Consider the following 19,407-nt stretch of genomic DNA (forward strand, 5'->3'; position numbering starts at 1 on the left):
ATATACGCTTTCTAACAAAGGTCACTAGATTCTGATGGGGATTAGGGTCAAGGCCTAGACAGAGAGACAGGCCAGTGGCAGCACTCCCAATGTAACAGACATCACAGGTAAGTCTTTCACCCTACTGCATGTTGAGGTCATTGGAAACAGGCTCTGTTTTAAGTGACACGTCACTGCTGACATGAAGATGGTGTACACTTGTGGCACATGTGCAGTATGTGCAAGTGTACAGCTACTCTTTGGGTACATTTCACAAATGACATGCGACATTATCAAATAGAAAAGGCAGCTTGACCAGAAATATACAGAGAATGGCAGTATGACTTGAAACCTAAAACTGTAACCCAGCACACACCTGAAACACAATCCTCGACTTCTCAAGAAGATACTGCGAGGTTATGGCACCACATATCACCCCACTATAAAGAAAGAATGTTATCAGTACAGAGACAAAATCAACTTTAGGTGGTTAGCACCTGTGGCACAGGGTCTTAGAGGAACTGAATGAATGAGTGAGCAAATGAATGAGTGGGTAGAATTTTGGATTGTGTGAGCAGACAAATGTTAATACTTACTCCTGCAAAAATATTTCAATGTATTTCCCAAACCTACTGGAGTTATCATTTCGAACTGTTTTGGCATTCCCGAAGGACTCCAGAAGGGGTGTGGCTTCAAGGATCTGTTCAGGAAAAGTTCAAAGTAATCACCGACTCTTCACCCGAACTGAGCATAGAATAACAGCCAATCACTTAAAGAGACTCAATTAAATTGATCTATTTGGATATGTTCTATTCCTGAAGGGAAACACATCTCTGTAAACAGATTGGTGATTTGTCTCACTCATTTTGTGATTCTGCACCATGTATATTCAGGGCCAATATGTCACCTGTTCCAAGAGTGCTCCACACTCCATTTAATAATGCTCTGCCTGCCTTGCGAGTGCTCTACACTCTGTCTAAAAATGTTCCACCTGTCACGAGAGTGCCTTAAACTCTATCCAATAATGCTTCACCTGTCTTGAGATTGTTTATTTGCATTATGCCTGCCTGAAAGAGTTTCAGTTAACAAAGGATGCTTGAAATAATATTCTCAATGCTTGCAATTTTTGTAAGTTTTTTTTGAACCGTTTTGAAACAAGAAGTTAAAAACTCTAGCAATTTTCAATTTTATATATTTACAGAAACAATGCCGTTTCCAGCATATAAACACAGGAAATACACACTGGGTGTGTTAGCATCCTCAAAGTGAAAAGATACTCAGTCAATTTTGACTGTTGGCTTCAGGTGAGAAGTCCATGGAAGGAAAATCAGACAAGTATTGACAAACAGTCAACTCACTACCTTGCATTTCCTGACTAGCCCAACAATTAAAGTCAACCTTGGATAAAGATCTGGTTGAAGATCCTTTGTTGGACTAATTTTTGCCCTAAGACATGAACCATTTTCTCTGCAGATGCTGATGGGCCTGCTGTATTTCCAGAATTTTCTGCTTTAAGGTTTCCAATATTTGTCAAATACTTTTGAAACACAATGTTGCCTCTTTAATTGCATTTGAAGCACATGCATAAAATTGGAAGTGCTGCTGGACATTCTGACCTTGTGTTGGAGACAGTCACAGCAACCATTACTGTACCTCAATCTTCATAGACATCAAGGTGCAAGAATAAGAAAAAGGCAGAAGATGTAAATAACATCAAACACATGATACACATCAGCAAAAATAACATTAGCCCTCTCCAATTCAAACCAAAAGCCTACTATTTTATCCTTGTACAAGACCTTGATCAGGCGTCACTTGGAATACTGTGTCCAGTTTTGGTCTCCTCATATGGTGGATGATATTGAAGTTTTAAAAAGGGTCCAGAGGAAGGCCACTAAACTAAATCCCAAAATAACACATCTTAGTTATCAAAGTGGGTTAAAAGAGATAGGACTTTACACTTTAGGGAAATGTAGAATTAGGATGATCTGATCAAAGTTTAGAAGATGTGAAAGGAACAGATTGTATTCCAGTTTATAGTTTGTTTGAATTAAACATGTTAGGGAGCACTAGGGGTCAAAATTTTAAGCTGTAGGTCAAACCCAGGTTAGAAGTCAGGATGTGGTCCTTTACTCAAAGAATAATGGGTCTCTGGAACAAGCTGTAGGCTCATGCAGTGGACTCCTACTTGCTGAGTTCCTTCAAGCAAGAGAACTTGTGGCCAGAATGATACCGGACTAGTTTCAATCACCTAGATGGGCTGAAGATGAATTTCCCAGATCTATCCTGCCATTTGCCACGGGTTTTTATCTTTTTTAATCTTTCTTCAGAGGAAACACTGTGTAAATATTGTGATACTCGAGGCATTGCAACCATGTAGGAAAGGCAGAATGGACTAGGGTGTCTTTATCTGTCCATCATTATTCATAGAACAGCAGTAGCTAACTGCCAGATAATAGCATTCCCACCCTAAAGTGATTGGTTGAAGCTGCACAGAAATTAATGAACCCCAAACAGACAAAAGCAGAATTTTTACATCTTTGCTTTTCCTTGGATTATGTTTGTTTGAACCTATTTAATTATTCAGTCACATGTTTTTGCTCCAGATCCAGTGAAATTCTGGAACTCCCTCTTCAAAAAGCCAGTAAACACTGGGGGTCAATTGAAATTTTCAAGACTGAGATGGAGAGATTTTTCTTGGGTCATTCTATCAAGGGATAAGGAGCAAAGACAGGTAAATGGAGTTGAAGTACAGATAAGCCATGATCTAACGGTGGTGGAACGGGTGGTGGTGGGGTGGGTGGTGGGTAGGTGCTAAATGGCCTCCTCCTGTTCCTGTGTTCACGATTAAGGAGGTTTTATTGCAACCAATGCCGAACCCCACCATTTCCATTTGTTTGAAAAGCACTCAGTGAAATGCAGAGTCAGATCTGGCACTGAAAAGTCTAATCTCCAAGATGCCCGACCTGGTGACATCCTGACTTTGGACAGAATGTAGAATTGGCTACAAATTAGCTTCAGTGCCCTGAAATTAAGGAGGAGAAAGATCAACAAAAACTCCTGTTCATGATTGCCAATCCATTACCTCCGCTGGACTGCATTGGATGAAGCTGTGAGATACCCAAAACCTGGACCAACACCCACTGATACTGTCCAGGCTGGTGCATGAAGAATGATCACATGAACAGTCACTGCTTGTGGAACCCCAAAAAGGGCCAGGCACTTTTGTGACCCAAACTCCACCAAGATGTACCTGCTCCTGATACCTAGTGACACCTGTGGGAAATGCATTTATGAACAAAGACTTGAATGTGGCATCTCCATAGCCACCAATATAGGGCAGCATCTCCTGCACAACAGGGGCTTTAAGATGCAATAAAGCTAGGTTTACACGTGAAGAATAGCTACTTGGGAAGATAACTGATTACAAGGAAGTTTAACTTGATATCTAATATTTAGAAAACAGTTTGTTTGGAATGATAACTGTCAATATATCTAATCAAAGGTTGCTGCAAGTTACCTGTTGTGTCACATTGTCTTTGTGTTTGTGGTGCACGGCAGCTAAATAACGGAGAACCAGTTTGGTGGCTTCAGTCTTGCCTGATCCGCTTTCACCACTTGATAAATAAGAAGAAACACAATGAGTGTACGATCCTTCTGCCTCACTGAGGGCAGATATGGGGCGAAATTTCACAGCAGCGGGATTTTATGTTCCGCCAAAGCCAATGAGGTTTAGAATGTCTCGCCACATTTTACGGCTCCATCCCCTCTGAAACCGGGCCGTAAAATTCTGCCCATGGTGTGTGCAATAGCAGTTAAAATGCTAAGCTGCACACTCTGTGACAAGCTAAATCCAGGAAACCAACACACTCTGAGACAGGTTACTTGGGAGCAATGTTACTAGTGACCCAAGGGATGGGATATTGGAAGATGCAGTTTTGGATCCTTTAATGTCTGGGCAAGTTGGTTAAAAGGCAATACCAGATGCTCTGAGAAGAGAGGGGGAAAGGAGCAAAGCACCATTGTGCGCTAATACATACCACAAAAAGGGTTGCCAAATCTGGTTGGAGTATTCCTGGAGGATTCATCATATGACTCCACCATTGATTGCCTAAAACCCCCACTCACATGGTCTAAAACCTTTCCTACCAACTGGCAGACAGACCCTTCCTTACCTGATTGGATGATTCTTGACTGTTTGTCAAACCGTCCATTTTACTCATCTGCAATATTTTTATAGCTAATAAGTAATGGTGTTTAAGGAAAATGAAAGAATGATGTAGAATTACATGGAACATACAGCACAGAAACAGACTTGTAGGTATAAATTCATACTTCTGTTAACATCTTTGTACAACTTTTTTTGCACCATCTCCAGTGCTCTGTATTATTTTAATAATATGGCAACCAGAACTATACACGTACCCCAAGGGCAGGATTTCCCATTCAGTGGGTGGGGGGACCTGGGAGTGGCTGGGGAACGGTCCGCTGCCCGCGATCGGCCCAAAACCGCGAATTCATGCTGGCTAGCCAATTAGCGGCCAGCCAGCATGAAAGGCACACTGAGAAGGGCAGGCGCTAAAGTCTGTGCATGTGCATGGGAGCACACACTGGAGGTTCCCTGATGGCATAGTGCTGCCTGCGGGAGCTGAAGAATTGGACATATACAAATAAAGATTTTAGAAATGATATAAACATGTCCCCACATATGACTTAGTCACATGAAGAGGGACATGTTAAAAGTAATGTAAAAAATTTTTTATTGGATTTTTATCTCCCGTTGGAAACCTCAGCCTGCACGTGGATGAGGTTTCATAAAAATTGCAAAGGCTGTTTGGCCGATTCGCGAGAAAATAGAAATAAATTAATTGGTTAAGGGCCTTAATCCACTTCTTAATTGTCGGTGGGTGCGCTGCCGACTCTTGCGCACACCCGCCAACCGAAATATTGCGTGTGTGTGCGATGACGTCATTGCGTGTGATTTTATGCCCGATTGAGTCGGGTGTGTGCCCGCCTGCGGGATGTAAAATCCTGCCCAAGTGTAGTCTGACTAAAACTCGATACAGGTTTAGTTGAATTTCTATATTTTTCAGTTTTATACTTCTAGAAATAAACCCTAGTGATTTGCTTGCTTTTTTATGGCCTTATTAACCTGTGACTCTAGTGATTTGTGTATTTGTACTCTGAGATTCCTTTGTTCCTCTACCCCATTCAGATTCTTATTTTTCAAGTAACGTGTGATCTTCTTACTTTCCTTACCAAACTATAATACCTCACACTTAACGGTGTTGAAATTCATTTGCCCATGAAATGCCTATTGTACAAGTTAACGTTTGATAATTTGTTGCAGTTCTCACTGTATTACCCTTGTATACTCTCTGCTACTTCTTCAAAGTATTCAATGAGGTTGGTCAAGCAAGAATTTCCCTTTTAAAATCTATGTTGATGATTCATTATGTATTTATTATTTTACATTTTCGGTTTCTTGATATTTTTCTACTTTCTACTTTAGTAAGGATTCTATCTTCTTTTCTGCAACCTATGTTAAGCTGAGTGGTCTAAAGTTCCCCGGACCTATTCTATTTTTTAAAAAATTGTTTTACTTGTTTGTGGGATGTGGGCATTGCTGTCTATGCCAGCATTTATTATCCATCCCTAATTGCCCCTGAGAAGGTGGTGTTCAGCCTCATTTTTGAATCGCTGCAGTCTATCTGGTGTACACCCACAGTGCTGTTAGGAAGGGAGTTCCAGGATTTTGACCCAGTGACAGTGAAGCAACAGCGATATATTTCCAAGTCAGGATGGTGTGCGGCTTGTAGGGGAAATGGCACATGATGGTGTTCCCAAGCATCTGCTGCCCTTGTCCTTCTAGACGGTAGAGGTCGCTGGCTTGGAAGGTTCTGTCGAAGGAGCCTTGTTGAGTCACTGCAGGGGATTCTGTATATGGTTCATACTGTTGCCACTGTTTGTTGGTGGAGGGAGTGAATGTTTAAGGTGGTTGATGGGGTGCCAATCAAGCGGGCTGCTTTGTCCTGGATAGTGTCGAGCTTCTTAAGTGTTGGTGGAGCTGCACTCATTCAGGCAAGTGGACAGTATTCCATCACCCTCCTGACTTGTACCTTGTAGATGGTGGACAGGCTTTGGGGAGTCAGGAGGTGAGTTTTTCTCCAAGAATTCCCAGCCTCCAATCTGCTCTTGTAACCACAGTATTTATATTGGTGGTCCAGTCCAGTTTCTGGTCAATAGTAAACTCTAGGATGTTGATAGTGGGGGATTCAGCACTGCTAACGCCATTGAATGTCAAGGGAGATGGTTAGATTCTCTCTTGTTAGAGATTGGCATTGCCTGGTACTTGTGTGGTGTGAGTGTTGCTTGTCACTTATCAGCCCAAGCCTGGATATTGTCCAGGTTTTGCTGCATTTGGACATGGACTGCTTCAGTATATGAGGAATTGCGAATGGTGCAAAACATTGTGCAATCATCAGGGAACATCCCCACTTCTGACCTTATAATGAAGGGAATATCATTAATGAAGCAGCTGAACATGATTTGGCCTAGGACACTAACTGAAGAACTCTTGCAGTGATATCCTGAGACTGAGATGATTGACATCCAGCAACCACAGCCATCTTCCTTTGTGCAATGTATGGCTCCAATCTGCAGAGAGTTTTCCCCTGATTACCACTGACTTCAGTTTTGCTAGGGCTCCTTCATGCCACACACGGTCAAAGGCTGCCTTGATGTCAAGGGCAGTCAATCTCACCTCACCTCTGGAGTTCAGCTCTTTTGCCCATGTTTGGATCAAGGTTATAATGAGGTCAGGAGCAGCAGTGGCCCTAGTGGAGCTCAAATTGAGCGTCAGTGAGCGGATTGATAGTACCGTCGAAGACACTTTCCATCACTTTGTTGATGATCGAGAGGAGACAGATGGGACTGTAATTTGCTGGCTTAAATATATCATGCTTTTTGTGTACAAGACATACCTGGGCAATTTTCCACATTGCCGGGTAGATGCCAGTGTTGTAGCTGTACTGGAATAACTTGGCTAGGTGTGTGACTAGTTCTGCAGCAGAAAGTCATCAGTACTATTTGTTTTGAAATAGAAGCAGAAGTAGGCCATTTAGCCCCTTGAACGTGCTCCGTCATTCAATTAATTCATGGATGATCTGCTTGTGTTTCAAATTCCACATTCCTTTGATTCCCTTGTCTAACAAGAATCTATCTACCTCCACCAGAAAAATATTCAATGACTCCGCCTCCACCACCTTCTGAGGCAGACAGTTTCAAAGGCCAGAAGGTTCTCTCTGTTGGGGTGAGTTATGCAGGGGCGGGGGTGGGCATGAATCATTTTACGTGGGCAAGCCAATTAAGGCTCGCCCATTGTGACGCGTGCCCGGAAGCGCTGAGCGCTCCCTGTGTGGGCGGGGGCGGGGGGTAATTCCTTGAGTGGTTCCCTGCGTTCTTTTACGCATGTGCACGTGAAAGAGCGCAGAGATCTCCCTGAGGCATGGAGGTTTCAATCTTAAACTTCTAAATAAAGGATTTTTAAACTTTTAAAACATGTCCCCTCATGTGACACTATCACATGAGCTGGGACATGTCAAAGAATAAATGTATAAATTTTTATTTGATTTTAAAACAGTTCATGAAACCTCATCCCGCCCGTGGATGAGGTTTCATGAAAAACGTGAAGGCCGCCTGGGCTCTTTGCTTGCCCGCCAACCTTAAGGTTGGACAGGCAGCTCATTAAATTGAGTTAATTAGATTTTAAAAGGCCTTAATAGTCCCTTGACAGTTTGGCGGGCGTGAAGCTGAGTCGGCTGCGTCCCCACCGAACTGACAGTCTAAATGACACAAGGTGATGTCGGGATGCCCGCCTGACGTCACCGTGCGTCATTTTACGCGTCGGCGAGCGGACACCGCCCCTCGCTCGCCGACGAGAAAATGCTGCCCAAAGTCGCACAGCCCTCTGGGAGAAAACACTTCTCCTCATCTCTTTCCTAAAAGGGCAGCCCTTAATTTTAAAACAGTTCCCCTAGTTCTGGGCTTACCCACAAGAGGAAACATCCTTTCCACATCCACCTTGTCGAGACCGTTCAGAATCTTGTATACTTCAATCAAATCACCCCTCACTCTTCTAAACTCCAGTGGAAACAAGCCCAGCAGGTCTAACCTTTCCTTATAAGACAACCTGCTCATTCCAGGTATCAGTCTAGCAAACCTCCTCTGAACCACCTCCAATGTATTTACATCCTTCCTCAAATAAGGAAACCAAAACTGCACACAGTATTCAAGATGTGGTCTCACCAATGCCCTGTATAACTGAAGCATAACATCTTTACATTTATGTTTGTTGCCTCTCATAATAAAAGATAGCATTCCATTAACCTTCTTAATTACTTGCTTTACCTGCATACTAAATTTTTGTGACTCATGCACTAGAACACCTAGATCCTTCTGCATCTCGGAATTCTGCAGTCGTTCTCCATTTAAGCAATACTCTGCTTTTTTATTCTTCCTGCCAAAGTGAACAGCTTCACATTTTCCCACATTATCCTCCATCTGCCAGACTTTTGCCTATTCACTCAACCTATCTGTATCCGACTGCAACCTCCTTATGTCCTCTTCACAACATACTTTCCTACCTATCTTTGTGTCATCTGCAAATTTAGCTACCATGCTTTTGCTCCTACCATCTAAATCATTGATATAAATTGTAACAAGTTGAGGCCCCTGCACAGACCCCTGTGGGGCTCCACTTGTTACATCCTGCCAATCAGAAAAAGATCCACATATGCACACTCTCTGTTTTCTGCCAGCCAACCAATCTTCTATCCATGCTATTGCTGGAATATTGTCAGGCCCATAGTCTTTTCAGTATCCAGTGCCCCCACCCATTTCTTGATATTACCTTGAGTGAAATAAATTGGCTGAAGACTGGCATCTGTGATGCTGTGGCCTCAGGAGAAGGCCGAGATGGATCATCCACTTGGCACTTCTGGCTGAAAGTGGCTGTAAATGCTTCAGCATTGTCTTTTGCATTGATGTGCTGGGCTCCCCCCATCAGTGAGGATGGGGATACTTCTGGAGCCTCCTCCTCCAATGTGTTGTTTATTTGTCCACCAACATTCACAACTGGAATTGGCAAGTCTGCAGAGTTTAGTTCTGATCCATTGGTTGTGGGATCACTTAGCTCTATCACTTGCTGCTAATGCTGTTTGGCAAGCAAGTAGTCCTGTGTTGTCATCAGGTTGACACCTGAGTTTTAGGTATGCCTGGTTCTGATTCTGGAATGCCCTCCTGCACTCTTCATTGAACCAGGGTTTATCTCCTGGCTTGATGGCAATGGTAGAGTGGGGAATATGCAGGGTCATGAGGTTACAGATTGTGGTTGAATACAATTCTCCTACTGCCAATGGCATACAGTGCCTCATGGATGCCAGGTTTTGAGTTGCTAAACCTGTTCAAAGTCTAACCCATTTGGTACTGGTGCCACACAACATGATGGAGCCACTTTCGGTCATGGACATTGAAGTCTTCCACACAGAGTACATTCTGTGCCCTTGCCACCCTCAGTGTTTCCTCCAAGTGGTGTTCAACATGGAGGCCATGTTAGGTGCTAAGTTTGACCTGATACCATGAGACTTATGGGGTCCAGAGTCAATGTTGTACACTACTGTTCTGCCACTTCTGATGGGTCTGTTCTGTCAGTGGAACAAGACATACCCAGGGCTGGTGCCTGGGGCATTATCTGTAAGGTATGATTCTGTGAGTATGACTGTGTCAGGCTGTTGCTTCACTTGTCTGTGTGACAGCTCTACCAATTTTGGCACAAGCCCCAGATGTTACTAAGGTGGACTTTGTAGGATCGAGAGGTTTGGGTGTGCTGTTGTCATTTCCGGTGCCTAGGTCAATGTTGGGTGGTCCGTCTGGTTTCATTCCTTTTTTGTAGGCTTTGTCGTGGTTTGACACAACTTATTTCATTAAGAGTCAACCACATTGCTGGAGTCAAATGTAGGCCAGACCAAATAAGGACAACAGATTTCCTACCTTCCCTAAAGGGCATTAGTGAATTAGATGGGTTTTTATGACTAGCTTTTAATTCCAGATTTATTAATTGAATTTAAATTCCACCAGCTGCCATGGTGAGATTTGAACCTGTGTCCTCAGAGTATTAGCCTACTCTGGATTACTAGTCCAGTGACATTATCACAATGCCACCGCCATCTCCCTCCTTAAATGAAGGTACAATATTTAGGTATCTGCCAGTTCTCCAGCACAATACCTTTTCTAACAAGTATGTGTATTAGTGCCTGTATTATCTCTTCCCTAGATTCTTTTCAAATGTTTGAAGGCAACCACCTGGACCAGCAGTATCCTGGAGATTAACCATGACAGTCACACCAACAGGACAGACCCACCAGAGATGGCAGCATAGTGCTATATAGTCAGGAGGGAATATCCCTGGGAGTCGTCAACACTAAGTCCGGACCCCGTGAAGTCTCATGGCATCAGGTCAAACACTAGCAAGGAATCCTCCTGCTGATTACTACCTCCCAGCCTGGAAGAAGCGCTGAAGATGACAAGGCCACAGGATGCACTCAGGTCACTAAGAGTGGATCAGCAGTACCACTGATGGTACTGTGACCTATTGGCTCTCACGCTGAACAAAAAACTCACCAGAATCTTGCAAACCATTTATCCATTTTTGTTTACAGTGACTTAATTGTTGAAATCAGGATTCTAAGTTGTTACATTCCAGGCAGCCAGGCTGGGCCTGTGGCAGGTGGTGAGTGAACAAACAAGGGGGAAAAGCCTACCTATTCTTGCCTTCACCAATCCACCGGTTGCAGATGCATCTGTCCATTACAGTATTGGTAGAAGTGACGACACCACAGTCCTTTTGGAGACAAAGTCACACCTTCATACTGAAGATACTCTCCATTGTGTTGTGTGGCACTACCACCATGATAAATGGGATATATATAGAACAGATATAGTAACTCAAAATTGGGCATTCATGAGGTGCTGTGAGCCATTAGCAACAGCAGAATTGTATTTAATCACAATTTGTAACTTCATTGTCTGACATATCTCTCACTTGATCATTACCATCAAGTTAGGAGATCAACCCTGGTTCAATTAGGTGTGTAGGAGAGCATGCCAGGAACAGCAAAGGGCATACATAAAAATGAGGTGCCAACCTGGTGAAGCTACAAAACTGGACTACATGCATGCTAAACAGCAGAAACAGCATGTAATAGATTGAGCTAAGTGTTCCCACAAGCAACAGATCAGATCTAAACTTTGCAGTCCTGCCACATCCAGTTGTTTCATAGTCATTGACAATTGAACAACTAACCAGAGGAAGAGGCTCCACAAACCCCATCCTCAATGATGGCAAAGCTCAGCATGTCCTGGTAAAAGACAAGGCTGAACCATTTGCGGCCATCTTCAGCCAGAAGAGCTTAGTGGATGATCCATCTCGGCCTCCTCTTGATGTTCCCACCATCATAGATGCCAGTCTTCAGCCAATTCATTTCACTCCATGTAATATCAAGATTAAGGAACAGTTGAAGGCATTGAATACAGCAAAGACTATGAGACCTGACAACACCCAGGCTGTATTACTGAAGACTTGTGCTCCAGAACTAGCTACACCATTAGCCAAGCTGTTGTAGTACAGCTACAACACAGACACCTACCTGTCAATATGAAAAATTTCCACAAACAGCAGGACAAATGCAATTTGGATAATTATCGCCCTAGTCTACTCTCAATCATCAGCAAAGTAATGAAAGTATGATTGACAGTGCTATGAAGTGGCAGTTATTCACCAGTAACATGCTGACTGAAGCTCAGTTTAGGTACTGCCAGTGCCGATCAACTCCAGTCCAAACATAGTCAAAAAAGCTGATTTCCAGAGGTGAGGCGAGACTGAATGCCCTTGACATCATTTGACCAAGTGTGGTATCAAGGAACCTCAGCAAAATTGAGGTCAAGGGAATTGGGGAAAATTTGTCACTGGTTGGAGTCATACCTAACATGAAGAAAGATCTTTGTGGTTGTTGGAGGCCAATCACCTCAGCCCCAGGACATCACTGCATTAGTTCCTCAGGGTAGTGTCCTAGGACCAACCATCTTCAGCTGCTTCATCAATGAATGAAAGCCTAAGGTCAGAAGTAAAATGTTTGCTGGAAGAACAAGGCTAGCAGACACATGGAACACCACCACTAGCAAGTATCCTTCCAAGTCACACACCATCCTGACTTGGGACTATATTGCTGTTCCTTCACTGTCACTGAGTCAAAATCCTGGAGCTCCCTTCCTGATAACACTGCAGGGGTACCTGCACCAGATGAACTGTATTGTTCAAAAAGACAGCTCACCACCACCTGCTCAAGGGCAATGAGTATCGCAGTATCTTTACAGTGCAGGAGGAGGCCATTTGGCCTATCAAGTCTGTACTGGCTCTCTGAAAGAGCATTCTAACTAGTCCCACTTCCCTGGCGTATGATGTGATGGGCAAAAATGTAGGTCTTACCAGCAACATTCACACCCCAAGAATGAATAATAAATAAATAAATAAATACATCAAAAACTAAATTACCGTGGTTCCTGACTCTTGAAAGTGTGAAATTACCAACACTTATAACTGAGCACAAGTTCTGGAGATTGGGAGAACCAAAGGTCCTTAATTGCTCTCTGTGCCTTAAAATAAAACCAAGAATTGACCAGAAAAGAGAAAATACTTTACCTGATTATAATGCACTGATTGTGTTTGGCATCAACCATCTTTGAGTAGGCCACATTAGCAATGGCAAAGAGATGTCTGAAGCAAAGAAACATGAATGTAGTAATTACAAAACATTCTAATATTTCAATACAGGAGCATTTATTTTGTCTTTTTCAATATTGTTCGCCCTACCTTTCAGTCAGGAGTCTTAGCTTAATCTGAGCCACGGATGCCAATTCCTTCTATAGCTGCTCTCATTGCTCTTAAATTAATCTTATTTCTCCTATTTCTCTCCCCACCTTTCCTGGGCTTTGGGAGGTCCAGATGTTGGTAGTACCTCAGCAGACAGTCATTCTTCAAGATAGTAGCAAGCTAGTCATTCAAGGAGGGTCAAGGTAGCCAAACTGGACTCTGTTCTTAATGTGCACGCTTGCTAGCTTTGATCACAGGGTAGCAATCAGCAGTCAGCCTGGCTAATTCCAGCCCTAACTAGTCCAGTAGCACCAAGCACCTGAACTGCTGCTCCCACTGAGACCATTTGTTGAGGACCCTGTCTCTGATAGTTCCCCATTTCCACTGAAGTTATAGCTGGGCACTTACGGTGGGTTTTCTGCGAATGATTTCCCTTTATATTTCAACACGGCGTCAGTCCCGTAAATGTTATACATTTTATATGGATTCACAGATAAGAGAATGCTGCCAATGTATGTCTGCAGGAAAGAAACACATTTGTTAATAAAGAGGTGATGAGGGTCAATGTGACCTATTGGCTCTCACGCTGAACAAAAAACTCACCAGAATCTTGCAAACCATTTATCCATTTTTGTTTACAGTGACTTAATTGTTGAAATCAGGATGCTAAGTTGTTACATTCCAGGCAGCCAGGCAGTGATGGGTAACACTGAAGCCAATCTTTGCACATTTTTATAAGCATTTATTTACAGAGATACAGATTACAAGCATACACCTCCTAGCCCCATCACCTATCTATGTGGGCACAAGTGGATCCCAAGCAGCTGCTGTGCTTATAGCTATACCTGCCAGGAAATTTGCTGTCATGGTATGACACATCTGACATGAAAATCTATCACCTTTATACAATTAAACATAATTAATATATATAATTAACAGTTACTCATTCAGCCTATTAGGAGATTTGCATGCTTCACAGAATGATAGAATGATGTAGCACAGAAGGAGACCTTTCGGCCCATTGTGCCAGTGCCAGCAGCTATTGAATTAATCCCAGGGCCCATTGTTTACACTTACTCGTACCTCAATTCCCCTGTAGCTGTGCTTAACCGTCACAATTTTTGGATACTTAAAAAACTTGGGTAAAATTGCTTCTGGGTTTGATTGCTGGTCTCTCTGCATGACAGAGTGCCACAACTAATTATAGGCTGTCTGAACCAAGAAATCTGGGTGGGGGTGAAGAGATCCTGGGAGGGGAGGAGCTTTGAATGGGTGGACAGCAGCCTAGCATTTTGTCAGCCTGATTGTCCCAGGCACTAAAACTGATGTCAACACAACTGGTGAGAATTCAGTAACATTGGACTGGCGGGAGGGGAGTTTAGGAGTTACTGAGAAACAGTGTGAAGGGGCTGCTTTAACTTCAGTAGAGATACCCACAGTAAAATTGGGCACTGGTTGGAGGGGTTACTGTGTGACAGTGTCAGGAGGCTAGATTAACATAAGTGGAGATACTGTCAGTAAATGTGATAGAGGTATTCAAAACCAGGAGGGGTCTGGACACAGTAGATAGCGAGAAACTTCCCACTCGTGAAAGGATCGAGAATGAGAGGACACAGTTTTATAGTAATTAGTAAAAGAAACAAAAGTGATATGAGGAAAATCTTTTTCACACAGTGAGTGGTTAGGTTCTGGAATTCTCTGCCTGAAAGTGTGGTGGAGGCAGGTTCAATCGAAGCATTCAAAAGGGAATGAGACTGTTATCTGAAAAGGATGAATGTGCAGGGTTGCAGGGAGAAGGCAGGGGGGTGGTACTAGGTGAGCTGCTCATTTGCAGAACCGGTGAAGGCACAATGGGCCAAATGACCTCCTTCTGCGCTGTAAAAATTCTGTGATTCTGTGAATTCTGTAAGAATGGGGCATTAGGTTACTGAGAGGGGTTACTGAATGACAGTTTATGAGTTGGATTAACATCAGCAGAGGTACAATCAATGACACAAGGCTCATGGCACTGTTTTAAAATTAGGGGTCGCCCTTTTAGGACAGAGATGAAGAGAAATTTTTTCTCTCAGAGAGTTGTGCGACTTTGGAACTCCCGGTCTTAGAAGGCAGCCGAGGTGGGGTCTTTGAATATTTTTAAGGCAGAGGTAGATGGATTCTGGTTAGGCAAGAGAATCAAAGGTTATCGGGGGTAAATGGGAATATGGAATTTGAAACACAAACAGATCAGCCATTATCTTATTGAATGGTGGAGCAGGCTTGAGAGGCCAAATGGCCAACTTCTGCTCCTATTTCGTATGTTTGCGTGAATGTTCGTACGTGTTACCAAGTGACAGTGTGAAGGGACTGGACCAGTATCAGTAGAGATACAGTAGAATAAAATAGGCCTCTCGGGGGAGTGGAGAGAAAGGGTCACTGGGTGACCCCAGCCCCAACACTTTCTTTTATGAGCCAACCATTTCACACTTGGAAATATGTGGAAGTCAGTTAGGCCTATTTCAAACACAGATGCATCGGGGGACTATTAATATCTCTCACGTGCAAAAACATCGATTCATCACAGTTTGGTTTACTACCTTTTAACCAACTTCCTATATATGGGGCCACATTCCCTTTAATACCATTTTCTTTAATTTTATCAACTAGCCTTCCATGTTGCACTTTATCAAAATTCTTGAGATCAGTGTTCACATCTACTTTATTTCTTTAACCAGCACGCAGTGTTCTTTCCTCAACTAAACTAATCTGATTCACCAGATGCATGTTGCCTGGTCTTAATGACCTCATGTCTTTCTAGAAATACTAGTATTCAATTTTATTTTATAATGTGGCTCCTTGAAGCTCACCCAGTTAATTTGACTGGTTTGCTTATTTATAGTTAACATGTCTCATTGCTCCATCTCCTGCACTTGTTCCCTTTCATTGCCGGTGCCACAGCCTCCTGTGATAACTGATGCAAAGCCTCCACATTCCTTCATCTACCAGATATTTTGATTTTTCATCTTCAATTGGCATACCTGGCTCTTTAACTTTTACTTTTACTTCAATGTGCTTATAAAAAGCTTTACTATTTCCCTTCCCAGTCCTAGCAGACATTCTTCACTCCCATTCGTGTCCTTTGTAAATGCTTTTTTTTGCTCTGCCTCTCTAATTATTATATTCAGTTTGATTTTATTTTATATTATTGGTCCTAGATTTGTCGTGTTCCTCCTTTTTTGAATCTTATTTGAATTTTAATTTCATTCAAAGAACTTCAACTTTTGTTGAACACTGTTACTGCCTAAGTGGAAATGTCCAGTTTCTATGCCAATTACCTTCCATTTCAACCTTTCCCAATGCACATTCTCATATCTTCTGCCAACTTTCTTTCAAGTTTACCAGGTCATGGTCCATTTTGGTGCCAATGACTTAGGTAGGAAAGGAGATGAGGTCCTGACAGCAGATTTTAGGGAGCTGGGAAGGAGGTTGAAAAGCAAGACCTCTAAAGCAGTAACCTCAAGATTACTCCCAGTCCCGTGGGCAAGTGACCATAGAAATAGGAGAATAGGGAATTGAACACATGGCTGGAAAGCTGGCGTAGAAGGGAGGGCATCAGATTTCTCAAGCATTGGGACAAGTTCTGGGGAAGGTAGGTCCTGTACAAGCCAGACAGTCTACATCTGAACAGGACTGGGATGAATATCCTCACAGGGAGATTTGCTAGAGCTGTTGGTGGGAGAGGGTTAAACTAGATTGGCAGGGGGCTGAGAACCTAAGGGCAAATTCAGAGCAGGGAATGGGAGATAGAGAGTTAGTGAGTGACTGTGAAAGACAGAAGAAACACAGGTTAAGAGTACAGCACAGAAATTTGGCAGTGTTAAAAGGTGTATATGTAAATACAGGGAGATATATAGCAAATAGTATAACAAATAAAGCCAATAAGCTGAGGGCACAGATAGATACGTAACAGCATGAAATCATAGCTATAATGGAAACTTGGCTTAAAGAGGGGCAAAAATGGCTGCTCAATATTCCTGGATATAGTTTTCAGGTAGGATAGAGAGGGGGATAAAAAAGGTGGGGGTGTAGCATTATTGGTTAAAGAAACAAATGAAGCATCATATGAGGCCATATGGGTTGAGCTCAGACATAACAAAGGAGCAGCCACATTGCTATGAGTGTATTATAGACCCTCAAATAGTGGAAGGGTGTTAGAAGAGCAAATATGCAGGCAAATTTCTGAGCGCAAAACAATAGGGCAGTAATAGTTGGAGACTTCAACCACCCTAATATCAACTGGAATATGAACAGTGTGAAGGGCACAGAGGGCACAAAATTCATGAACTACATTCAAGAGAACTTTTTCAGTCAGCACATAACAAGTCCAATGATAGGGGGCACAATTCTAGGTTTAGTTTTAGGAAATGAAGCTGGGCAAATGGATGAAGTAGCACTGGGGGACCATTTTGGAGATTGTGACCATAATGTAGTTAGATTTAGTGGCATTATGGGAAAGGACAAAGATAGAACAGGAGCAAAAATTCTAAATTGGGGAAGGCAAATTTTACACAGCTGAGAGGTGAACTGGCGAAAGTGGACTGGATACAGCTACTAGAAGAGAAATCAGTGCCAAATTAGTGGGAGGTATTCAAAAGCGAGATTCTACGGGCATATTGTAGACATGTCCCCACAAAAAAAAGGGTAATACTGAGCCCCCTGATTGTCCAGAAGCATATAGGGTAATATAAAGCAGACAAAGAAAGCTTATGACAGTCACAAAAAGCTTAATGCTGTAGAAATCCCAGAGGAATATAGAAAGTACAGGAGTGAAGTAAAAAAGGAAATTAGGTAAGCAAAGAGAGGATACAAAAAAAATTGGCAGATAAAATCAAAGAAAACCCAAAGATGTTTTGCCAGTGTATTAGAGCAAGAGAATAACTAAGGAAAGAGTAGGGTCTATCAGAGATGTGCATGGTAACTTGTGCATTGAAGCTGAAGATGTGGGCAAGGTTTTCCATGAGTATTTTGTCTCATTGTCTTCACTAAGGAGAGGGATGATGTTGACATTCTAGTTAAAGAGGAGTGTGAAATATTAGATACAATAAAAGAGTGAGAGAGGAAGTACTGGAGGGACTGGCATCTTGATAGTGGATAAATGACCAGGGCCAGATGGATTGTATCCCAGGTTGTTAAAGGAAGCCAGGAAGGAAATAATGGATTCTCTGAGGATCATTTTCCAATCCTTACTAGATACAGGCAAGGTACCAGAGGGTTGGAGGTCTGTGAGCATTGTACAAATATTTAAAAAGGGTGTGAGGGATATGCCAGAAAATTATAGGCCATTCCATTTTTTGAGGAAGTAACAAGGAGGATTAATGAGGGTGGTGCAGTGGATTTTGTCTACATGGAATTTAGTAAGGCATTTGACAAGGTCCCACATGGCAGGCTGGTCAGAAAAGTGAGACCCTATGGGATACAGGAGAAAGTGGCAAATTGGATCCAAAATTGACTCAGTGACAGGAAACAAAGGGTAAGGGTCAATGGATGTTTTCACAAATGGAAAGCGGTTTCTAGTGGTGTTCCACAGGGCTCAGTGTTTATTTATGATTGGGACTTAAGTGTGGGAGGCATGATTGGGAAATTTGCAGATGACACAAAAATTGGCCATGTAGCTGATAGTTAAGGGAATAGCTGGTGTCTCCAAGAAGATATCAATGGTTTGGCTGAGTGGGCAGGAAAATGGCAAATGGAATTCAATCCGGAAAAGTGCATTTGGGGAGGGCAAGTAAAGCAAGGGAATACTCAATCAATAGGTGGATATTGAGAGGGGTTGAGGAAGTGAGAGGCCTTGAAGTGCATGTCCACAGGTCCCTCAAGGTGGCAGGACAGATGGATAAGGTGGTAAAGAAAGCACATGGAATGCTTTCCTTTATTGGACAAGGCATTGAGCAGAAAAGCAGGGATGTAATGGTGGATCTGCATAAAATGCTGGTTAAGCCACAGCTGGAATTTTGTGTACAGTTCCGGTCACCACATTATAGGAAGGACATAATTGCTCTGGAGAGAGTGCAGAGAAAATTTACAGAATGTTGCCAGAGCTGGAAAATTGCAGCTATGAGGAGAAATTGGATAGACTAGGTCTGGCAGCATCTGTGGAGAAAGAAACAGAGTTAACGTTTTGAGTTCATAAGACCCTTCTTTGAAACATTAACTCTGTTTCTCTCTCCACGGATGCTGCCAGACCTGCTGAGTTTTTTCAGCATTTTCTGTTTTTGTTTCAGATTTCCAGCATCTGCAGTATTTTGCTTTTATCTTTGGATAGGCTACGGGTTGTTTTCCTTAGAACAGAGGTGGCTGAGGAGTGATCTAATTGAGATGTACAAAATTATGAAGGGCCTAGATAGAATAGACAGAAAAGACCTGTTTCTTCTGGCTGAGGAGTCAATTATCTCAGGAGACATAGATTTAAGGTGATTGGTAGAAGGATTAGAGGGGACATGAGGAAAAACTGTTTTATCCTGAGG

At 42.7% G+C, this 19,407-nt stretch overlaps 1 protein-coding gene across 1 annotated transcript in view; it reads right to left on the reverse strand.

Annotated features, from left to right (window-relative positions):
* The window catches only part of myo15aa (myosin XVAa), a 172,753-nt gene that overhangs the window by 144,376 nt on the left and 8,970 nt on the right, over positions 1 to 19,407 (reverse strand). The window contains exons 3-7 of the mRNA XM_041206940.1: positions 13,316 to 13,425; positions 12,737 to 12,811; positions 3,500 to 3,596; positions 576 to 679; positions 356 to 419 (exon numbers count right to left, since the gene is read on the reverse strand). Coding sequence (XP_041062874.1) covers positions 356 to 419; positions 576 to 679; positions 3,500 to 3,596; positions 12,737 to 12,811; positions 13,316 to 13,425 — 450 coding nt within the window. The remainder of the gene's footprint in view (positions 1 to 355; positions 420 to 575; positions 680 to 3,499; positions 3,597 to 12,736; positions 12,812 to 13,315; positions 13,426 to 19,407) is intronic.

The sequence above is a fragment of the Carcharodon carcharias genome, chromosome 15 (assembly GCF_017639515.1).
Source record: "Carcharodon carcharias isolate sCarCar2 chromosome 15, sCarCar2.pri, whole genome shotgun sequence".
Lineage (NCBI taxonomy): Eukaryota > Metazoa > Chordata > Chondrichthyes > Lamniformes > Lamnidae > Carcharodon > Carcharodon carcharias.